Source organism: Rhinoderma darwinii, chromosome 1 (assembly GCF_050947455.1).
Source record: "Rhinoderma darwinii isolate aRhiDar2 chromosome 1, aRhiDar2.hap1, whole genome shotgun sequence".
NCBI lineage: Eukaryota > Metazoa > Chordata > Amphibia > Anura > Rhinodermatidae > Rhinoderma > Rhinoderma darwinii.
Window position 1 is genome coordinate 222,800,080 of NC_134687.1, and position 10,589 is coordinate 222,810,668.

General features: G+C 43.7%; 1 protein-coding gene across 2 annotated transcripts in view; it reads left to right on the forward strand.

Moving 5' to 3' along the window:
• The first annotated feature begins 346 nt into the window (after positions 1 to 346).
• Positions 347 to 10,589, forward strand: part of GTF2E2 (general transcription factor IIE subunit 2) — a 50,292-nt gene continuing 40,049 nt past the window's right edge. The window contains exons 1-2 of one of the 2 annotated variants that reach the window (XM_075849893.1): positions 347 to 513; positions 4,552 to 4,703. In XM_075849893.1, the coding sequence (XP_075706008.1) occupies positions 4,556 to 4,703 (148 nt within the window). In that variant the 5' untranslated portion in view covers positions 347 to 513; positions 4,552 to 4,555. Of the gene's footprint in view, positions 514 to 548; positions 667 to 4,551; positions 4,704 to 10,589 lie in introns of those variants that run through there. The other variant, XM_075849901.1, reaches the window with a different exon arrangement.

Genomic DNA, 10,589 nt, shown 5'->3' on the forward strand with positions numbered 1-10,589 from the left:
TGAGAATCACGCGCGTTGCACGGACTTATTTCCTGTTCGTCTGAATAAGGCCTAAGGATGATGGGAGCCCAGCAGTGGGACCTCCACCGATATCAATGTGACGGAATTTCCTGGATATACTGTCACTTACTTTCTATGATAGGAAAACACGATATTCCCCCTAAATAGCCCTGTAATAAGGGGTTAATATATTATTGTACAGGGTAAAGGAATCTAAATAGCGCATGTGTTGTGCTCAAATACATTTGTTCATAGACGCTAATATACAAATGAGGATGGGGAAACCTCCCTGTGACGTATTCAAACTGCGACTTCATTGTGCGACACAGCTTACTTTTTTTTTTCTTGGAAAACTTTATTGAAAGACAAAGAACAATCACAATGTAAAATCTTACCGACAAAGCCGGCGTGTGTGGGAACTGACGTCGCGGAGGCGAGAGAAAGGCTGCGGGCTGATTGGTCACCCCGAGTCCGGTAGTTTGTTGCGAGTTTCTCGTCACACGCCGTAAAACTGTGAGTGAATTTCACCGTCGTAAACGTTTTGGACCATTAGAGATGATACATGTGGCAGTACATCGTTGTAGCCGAGGCACAGGCTGATCCTTGATGTGCTCTCCGTACAACGAGACAGGATTACCTGGTGTAAAATCTGGTTGTGTTACGAGGGTAGGATATCCACATAGTGGGCACATGGAAAGCTCGTGTGAGCCATCAGTGAATCACAGATCTACAGTGTAGTGTTAGTTATCCCCTGAGCGGTCTATATACTGGTATTTACATATAAGCCACTGCAACTTCACTGGAGGGGGATTGTTTTTTCCCCCTCACTAAAGGTAGGTGACAACTGAAGTGTTTTCAGGATCTCTGCTTGCTGTCATTCTATTGGAACCTTCACTTCCATGGGATAGAATGATGTGATCACACAGGTGCACGACTTGTTAAAGGACACAGTCTGTGTACATAAAGGCCATGCAGCCGAGAGGCAAAAATCGCGCGTGGCTTTTGGCGGTACAGGTTGAGCACGTGGTTTTATTATGCTTCACTTGTAAAAGCTGCGTGCCGAAAAATTGCATGTGTACAAGCACCCTAAGGGCTCATTCAGGCGAGCGTAAGACTTGTCCGTGTGCGGTGCGTGGAAATCAGTCACAGCACACGGACCCATGTAATTCAATGGGGCTGTTCACACATGCGTTGTTTTTCACGTAGCGAGTGTCCGCGGCGTGAAACTCACTGCATGTCCTATATTGGTGTGGTTTCACTATGGGTGCTTGAAAACCACGGACCGCATACAGACGACATCCGTGTGCTGTCCTTGTTTCACACCCCAAATAGAAAAGCAGAGAAATAAAAAAAAAAAATGAAGTGCTTGTATGGATGTTAAACGCAAAGCACACCGATGCCACTATGCAACGCACATGGACAAGAAATGTAGGGAAAATGCTGCGCAAATCGGACTCGCTCGTCTGAATGTAGCCTAATGCTAATGAGCTGTGCACCTGTGGCCATCACATGACTAGGACAGATTTTGCATCAGTTGAATGTAAACAATGAAGCTTCCTATTGAAGGACACCAAGCAGAGATCTTGAAAATTGTGAGGAATTGATACAGTAAGTATTTTGGAAAATTGTATAACTTGGAATAACATTTATTTGCTGACATACCCTTTTTAGGCTGAGTTCACACCAGCGTTTGTTATTCCGTTGTTGAGTAGAACAAGGGAAAAACGAAGCACGGTTCCATTTCACCATGGACACCACCATTGACTCTGACGGTATGTTCACACAGCCTATTTTCGGCCCGAAAAATCTGAAGCAGAACGCCTTGATCTCAATGGGAAAAACGGCGTTCTGTTCCGACGTGCCGTTTTTATACGTGGCCGTTTTGAAAAACGGCCACGTAAAAAAACGGTTGCGGAAAAGAAGTGCATGTCACTTCTTGGGATGTTGTTGGAGCCGTTTTTCATTGACTATAGAAAACAGCTCCAAAACAGGCGTGAAAAAGGCCGCAAAAATCGCGAGTGGCTTAAAAAACGTCTGAAAATCGGGAGCTGTTTTCGGTTGAAAACAGCGCCGTGTTGAACATACCCTTATGGTTTCTGTCTGTTTTTACCAAAAACAATAGCTCAGCATGCTGCGCTATTGTATCCGGTATTCTCAGCCGGATCTGCGATGGAGGCCCTTAACGGAGCCTCCAACACAGATGTGAATGAGGCTTAAGGCCTTATTCACACGACAGGGACCGAGTGTCGGCTGTTTTTCCCGGACAGTTTGCATCCGTTCCAGGCCGTTTTTAACGGCCGATTTTGACCCGTTTTGCATCAGTTTTTTTCCCTGTCTGTTTTAAAATCGGATGAATTTAATTTGTAAATTTTTGCCACACACTTCCCTCTGTAGATACTGCCACAGCCCCCCTGTAGGTAGTGCCGCACAGCCCCCCTACCTGTCTGTAGATAGCGCCACCGTTCCAGAAGTCCCTGACTTAAATGTCCATATATGGACAGTGAAGTCAGGGACTTCTCCTGGAGCGGAGACACCGGCCACAGGGTCGGGGATTCCGCATCAGAAGTCGCTGATGTTACTGTGTCCATATATGGACACAGTGACGTCAGGGACTTCTGCTGGAGCGGAATCCCCAATCCCTAGCCACCGCGTTGCCGAAGCTGTGGCCGGGGATTCCGCTCCTACAGGGAGCAAAAAAAATACCCTCCTCCTCCTCCTCACATGCACTTCGCACTGTGAGGAGGGAGGGAGTGAGCGACGGAAGACATGGCCGTTACTTGGAGCACATTCAAGTGATGGCCGTGTATTACCCGGCACCATAGACTTCTATGGTGGCCGGGAGAACGGCCGAAAATAGGGCATGTCCCATGCCGGGTTTCCCGGGCCGTCAAAAAATCAGTCGTGTGAATAGCCCTATTAGTGGTCTATTGTTCCTACTGCAGCTATGTGACTGACGTTTTTTGAACGGCCGTCACACGGCCGGGAAACCCTGTCGTGTGCATAAGCGCTAAGACTAGCATAATTTCTGCTACATTGTACACTGTGTAAATAAGTGTAGGTTCATGTTTGGATGTAAATAACAATCCAAACCTATTAGTCGTTGTCTGGTCTCTATATTTTGTATATCTCTGTGAAAATGTGTGTGTCTGTGAATATGTTTTACAATTCTGACGGGCTTGGTCTCCTTAAATGTGCTATAAAAGGGCAACACACGTGTATATGTGTTGGGGGGGGAAAAGGTTTCACAATGTTAATGGCCGTGTACAGTGGTTTCCTAACACACGATTGTGGCATTACAGGACAGCTTACTAATGTCAATCGCAGCACCACGTGCAATGAGTTGCTCAACAGTGTAAACAATGGGGGAGACTTAGCAGTTGCCTGTACAGAGTAGAACTATTCATGAATTATATAGTATACCATAAAAATTAATTTTTCATACATGTTTAGTTTTCGGAGAGCCCGAGTTTTGTGATGTGTTTCTAGGCAGTGTTCAGCAATACTTGTATTAATTATGTCTTATGATACTGCAGTTTTTAGAAATGCTGGAGCGGGTACCGCCGAACTTCATGAATTTGGCAATATGTAATAAAATAGAATATAGGTATTTTCTCTGAAGTGTTAGATATGATTTATAGTGCTTATATTTCTTTAAAGGGAACGTGTCGCTAGAAATTTTTATTTTTTTTAGATAAACAATTATTTAAGTGATTACACGGTTTTAATTTTTTCACAAGTCAGGAAATATTATAAATTAGATTCTAATTTATAACATTTCCATGTGCTGGCCACTAGAGGGAGCAGTTCCGAAAATTGCAGCATGGTCAATGTGGTAAAGCAACCTTATTGATTTATGTTGCAAATTTGGGGTGGACACACTCGCTCTAGTGTCCTCACACAATCCCCCCTCCCTTCTTCTGGCTAGTGCCAGGAGAAGGAAGGGTTTGAATGTTCAAACCTACACTGTGTGCCACCATTTTCTGAGCGACTGCACAGTGTAGGAGGATTAGATACACTGCTCAGCATACAGTATAACACGAACATACACACACCTCACATACACGAACATAATACACACATCACATACACAAACATAAATTACCTGCTCCTGCCGCTGCTGCCACCTCCGCTCCTATTCCTTGTGCCTTCGCTTCCTTGAACATACGGCTGGAAGCCACGGCCGGAAGTCGTCATCTTACTGTCCGGCAGCGGCTTCCGGTCCACATGAGAATGGCGCCGGATTTCGCTCTGCAAACGAGCTTCGTTTTGGTCTGTGTGGGAGTGGCGTATGCTTCAGAGAATGGAACGGCTCCGTTCGCTTTCTCTATGGGGATGTATGTGCCGTATTCCATCTCTGTATTTGTCGTTAATCGACACATACAGAGATGGAAAAAAAATGGCAGCCCCCATAGAGAAGTAAAAGTAAGAAAAAAGAACACGAGAACACAAATAAATAAAATTGATGTTAATATCATATTAAAAGCAATATGATAAAAAAATAAAATAAATGTCATGACACCTTCCCTTTAAAACTGTACTATCTTTTAATAGCACCATGGATCCTGCACTCCTGAGAGATCGCGAGCTCTTCAAGAAGAGAGCTTTGAGTACTCCTGCAGTGGAAAAACGCTCATCAGAGTCTTCTAAGAAGAAGAAAGCCAAGCTTGATATTGGTGGGACATCCAGTTCCAAGCAGAGCTCAGGTTAGTGTATCTGACATTTTTTGCTTATGATCACATACACATGTTTGTCACATTTTGTGTGTGCTGTACAGCTTGACACATCAACTTTATTTCATGGGGTGTTCCGACCCTTAGAAAGCACTTGTTTCTGTAATAGTGACGTCACTGCTACAGCCAGCATAGCACCGAACAAAACGTCACTGATGTGTTTAACGAAGATGCGGCAGGGAGCCCCGTTTTTTTTGTCGAACCCTGTCATTGACTGTAATAAAATAGTCCCAGTGGCTAGCATTAGGGCAGGGTGCAACTTTCAAATATAGACCCCATCTCTGCAGAGATTGTAGACCCGGGATGGGAGCTGTGGAAGAACTGCGGTTTGTTACCTTACATTGCATCCAGGAAGTTTTCTATGTGCTGAAGAGCCTATCTTATAGTATTGGTGCTTCTGCCCCTAGAACTTCTTGTGGATGGGAGGCATGTCTGCACAGAGGCAGCATCAGGAAAGAGTGTTTACTACAATGTTGCTCTCTGCCCCAATTCCAGTCACAGGTCTTATATTTTTATAGTATAGGACCAGGCTAGACAAACCTCAGGAGCACGGAAGACAACCTGCTTAGAAGTTTGCATATGGTGCCTTACTTTTTATGTTGTCTATTGATGTCTATGAAATATCTCTACTTTGGACGTCCTCTATTTGTTAGAAGAGTTTCTTGACAATACGCAGGTCACCGTGTCCCCCTTACTGGGACTGCCAGCGGTCAGATGTCATCTATGGGGAAACCTGGCAGTAAGTGTTCAGTTTCCCTGCAGCGCCATCACAGGTGAAATTGAGTATTACACAGTGCCCATTCATATCAATGTTTTGTCTGTGTAATTCAGGACAGGTCCTACAGAGTGAGACACTCCCTTTGTAGCTGCTCTCCACTCTGAATGAGAAACCTCCCTCTAGTAGCTCAGAATTCAGGCGATGTATAGTATATTGTTTTTGGAGTGTATATACTGTATAGCATTGCTAATTAGACAAATATATAGAAGTGTTTAATTGGCACGACATATAGCTCTGTATGGTACTTTTAATTAGGCACTGGTTGGTATGGTTATTTGTACACTGTATGACAAAACAATACATGGGACGCCAACCGGAGGTATTACACAGGGCAAGATCCAATGTAAAGCTGCCCCTTACTGAGAGGGGCTTTCACAGTTGTATGTCTCCTAAAGTATTATTGCCTATGCTTGTATGCTAGTATATACCTCGTGTTAAAATGAAAAGATGACTAAAACAGTTTTATTTTGTATTTTTTTAACTACATGTTAGTATAAATCTTGTTTAGCTGAATGACCAGAAATGTCTGATGGGTATTGGTGGTGATGTGCGGAATAACTCTTCCAGGTGAGGGTGAGAGCAGGAAGAAATATCACCGCCTTCCAGTGACCCGAGCGGTCTGATACGTGAACATTTGTACATTACCAATCAGAGATGATGTGGTGTTTGATCACATTTAGGGGGTTCTTATTTCGTTTGTCTTAAAGGTGAGAAGATGAGCAGTTACAGATCTCCTCATCCACTGTCTGATATGCCCACTTGTCGACTCTGTGACTCGAATGTTTACTGGCATTTGGATCACTGGATTTTTGGTCTCTCTTAGTTTTGATGATTTTGTGAAGATATATGCATGAACTCTGCACATCTTACCTGTAAAGACCAGCAGGTTGTGGACCCACTATCCTACTCGACCGTTTTGACTTAGCTAATGCCCTTAGAGGTGGCCCTAAGTAGCTTCCGCGGTATTCACCCTTTAACCTCCGTACGAGGATCTGGACTTCGCTGCGGAGAGACCACCAGGTCGCTACATCTTGAAGTGGTCCTGGTGTGCGTAGCAGCTGGCCCAACAGACCAGGAGACAATAGTGTAGTACACAGAGGCCTTGGCAGATGATACCTTGGCAGACGGGTGTGGATCAAGTCATAGTTCACAACAGGTAGTAAGTCTTAGGTAGCTGGATACAAACATGCAGTAGATAGCAGGATAGAGACTGGTGGCTGGATGGGGACTGGTGGCTGGATGGGGACTGGGACAAAGTTGCTCAGGCACCAGGTGATCAGAGGAGCTGCCTTAAATAGGCCTGGAGCAACAGGGATTGGATAGGGAGGTTTTTAAATGCGCGTGCAGGCACTTTAAGTTTCGGTCAGGGCCTTAAAGAGTCACCAGTTGTCTGGTCCCTTTTCTGAGCGTTGCTGCTGGCATCTCCATCCCTCACCACTGGCATTACATTTTGCTTTTAGGAGGTGTTGGGCGTCTAAGGCTTTGCTTGTGTCAGACTCTTGGCCCCAAACGTTTTTGTTCTTTAGGGAGTCCTTCATATTGCCTAGTGAATAATCTATTCCCGGCTGCCTAGCTAAAGGTCTAGTCTGCCAGAGACCAACTTTATCATCCTCTATCGCACCCCCAACATGTCCATCCCTGTATTTTGAAAGGAGACATGATGTTGAAATAGGGAAGTTGTTTGGTGGGAGAGGAAAAGGGGGGGGGGGGGGGACGGACCTGGAAGGAGAGATGGTGGGGGAGATATTCTAAACTAATGCAAGGGAAAAGTTAGTGTCAGTTATATTCTCCTGCCTGCGCTAACATTGGGTGTGGAGAGACGCTCCTGCACGCTGAGCAGTTCTGTTTCCGTGGCACAAAACACTCCGGGCGTCGTACGTTTGCCGCAGCAACAGTACTACCCAACGTGGAGGAGCTTCACCCCACGCCTGATGTTAGTTCGGGCAGGAGAGTATAACTGGACTGACACTTCAAGTTCGCTATATCAGCCAATCACTTTTCAGCTCATTTTTCAGATTCAACCAACAGCTCTACTAGTTTTAATACAAAATATGGTAGTTTTTAATCTCCCCTGTTGTGTCCCTGTCTAAGGTTTTCTCTTGATATTAATCACAGAAGATTAGATGTCTCCCTTTTCATTTTCCTGTAGAAAGAGCTGACCCTATATATGCGTATAGTATAGAGTTAGGAGCTTGTAATAATACGAATATGACCAAAACATTAGAGGCCAATGGCTTACTCATATTCGTATTTTTCGGCCTATAAGACGCACCTGACTGACGCACCCAGGTTTTAGACAACAGAAAATAATTTCATATTTTACAAAGAAAAAACTATTGGTTAAAAAAATAATTTCTTCAGTTTCACCACATTCTGAGAGCCATAACTTATATTTTCCCATCGTTCGAGCAGTGTGAGGGCTTATTTTTTGCAGGGACGAGCTGGAATAGTTCCTGCCGGCACATCATGAGTCGGGACGGGGTTAAGTAAGAAGCGATCAGGGGGCCTGGTTCTGCCGGGTCCCTTGACTGCCGACTATAAGGGTATGTTCACACGGCCTATTTACGGACGTAAATCGGGCGTTTTTGCCCCGAATTACGCCCGAAAATAGCGCCTCAATAGCGTTGACAAACATCTGCCCATTGAAAGCAATGGGCAGACGTTTGTCTGTTCACACGAGGCGTATATTTACGCGCCGCTGTCAAATGACGGCGCGTAAATAGACGCCCGCGTAGAAGAAGTGACCTGTCACTTCTTTGGCCGTATTTGGAGCCGCTATTCATTGACTCCAATGAATAGCAGCGCTAATTACGGCCGTAATGGACGCGGCGTTCAAGCGCCTGCACATGCCGGTACGGCTGAAATTACGGGGATGTTTTCAGGCTGAAACATCCCCGTAATTTCAGCCGTTACGGACCCCCGCCGTGTGAACATACCCTAAGACGCAGGAACTTTTTATCAAGATTCTTGCTAAAAACTGCATCTTGTAGTTTGAAAAATAGATTTTTTTTATATATACATAAACATACACACACACCCCACCAAAAGTTCCGGAACACCCTCATAACTTTTGAACGGCTCGAGGTAGAGGGTTGAAATTTAATGGGGTCATACAATCTACCAGTTAACGCCAAAAAAAACCCCACACCCTCCCCCTTTGGTGCGCTGTTATGGGCGGGGGCAGCAAAATCTTAAATGGCACGGGGGGGGGGGAGTAGAGTGGGCGCTCATTTGAAAGCGATGCTGCAAACGATTTTGAGATATGATTTTTTTTTTCACTGAGATATTTAACGTTAAAGTTATCATCTTCATTATCGACTACCGCCAGTGTTAGCATTACCCAAAATGTACCACGCGGGTAAAATCCTAAGTGTGCGTGTGTGAGCTTGGGAATGTCACATCGAGGTGACTTTAAATTACGTATTATTACAATCGGCCTCGGTGATACAAAATGGACCTTGTCTACGATTGTAACATGATTTCATGTGTACACATTTCGGTAGTCGCTTGTGAATTTCAGAGAGCGCTAATTCAGAGAGTAATTTTCATTTTTGAACATTTCTATTGTCATATCACAAAATGCATTTGACCCGAAAGGATCACTTTATTGATCATGAGAGGGTATGGCGAAGAAAAAATAAGATCCTATCAAGAAGTAGCGGCTTTATTCAATGCCACTTATCCTATCCATGATCCAATTTCATTGTCAACTGTTAAAAGAACTGTTCATCGTTTCGAAATAACCGATTCAATTAAAGACGCACCAAGATCCGGAAGACCCAAACATGCGAGTAATGATGAAAAAGCTTTAGATGTTCTGCTCACTGTACATGATAATCCTCATACATCTGTCTCGAGTGGAGCACAACAAGCGACTACCGAAATGTGTACACATGAAATCATGTTACAATCGTAGACAAGGTCCATTTTACGTAATACCTTGATGTGACATTCCCAAGCTCACACATACGCGCCCACACACATTTAGTATTTTACCCGCGCGGTACATTTTGGGTAATGCGAACACAGGCGGTAGCCGATAATGAAGATGATAACTTTAATGTTAAATATCTCAGCAAAAAAATAAATAAATCCTATCTCAAAATCATTTGCAGCATCGTTTGTGTATTGAAAGGAGCTTTCACATGAGCCCCCACTCGACCCCCCCCCCCCCCGTGCCATTTAAAATTTTGCTGCCCCCCATTAAATCCCACCAAATTTCAACCCTCTACCTTGAGCCGTTCAAAAGTTATGAGGGTGTTCCGGAACTTTGTGTGTGTGTAATCCAGGGACTAATATATATATACACAAAATGCAAAAAACAGGCAGCACTCCGTTGGTTTTAGGTGAAAAAAAAGTGGGTACTTTATTGCCGCATATGGGGCAATAAAGTACCCACTTTTTTTTCACCTAAAACCAACGGAGTGCTGCCTGTTTTTTGCATTGTATATCATTGGGATCCTGGTCTGTTCCCTTGGGCTTGCACCCACACTATACCGGTGCTGCTGGATCTGCTTGTTTATTTATATATATATATATATATATATATATATATATATATATATAGTCCTTCTTAATGAATGAGAATATCATCAAAGAGTACATCTATTTCAGTAATTCAATTTAAAAAGTGAAACTCATATATTATATAGATTCATTAGACACAGAGTGATCTGTTTCCAGCATTGTTTTCTTTTTAATGTTGATGATTATGGGAGCCGTTAATGAAAACTCAAATTTTAGTGTCTCAGAGGATTAGAATATTATATAAGCCCAATTTCAAAAAAGATTTTGATATATAATATTCTAATTTTCTGAGACTAAATTTTAGGTTTTCATGAACTGTTCCCATAATCATCAACATTAAGGGTATGTGCACACCAGAAGTGCCTTTTACGTCTGAAAAGACACTGTTTTCAGGAGAAAACAGCTGCCTCGTTTCAGACGTAAAAGCTCCTCCTTGCATTATGCGAGGCGTCTGTGACGCTCGTAAATCTTGAGCTGCTCTTCATTGACTTCAATGAAAAACGGCTCAAATTACGTCTGAAAGAAGTGTCCTGCACTTCTTTTGACGAGGCTGT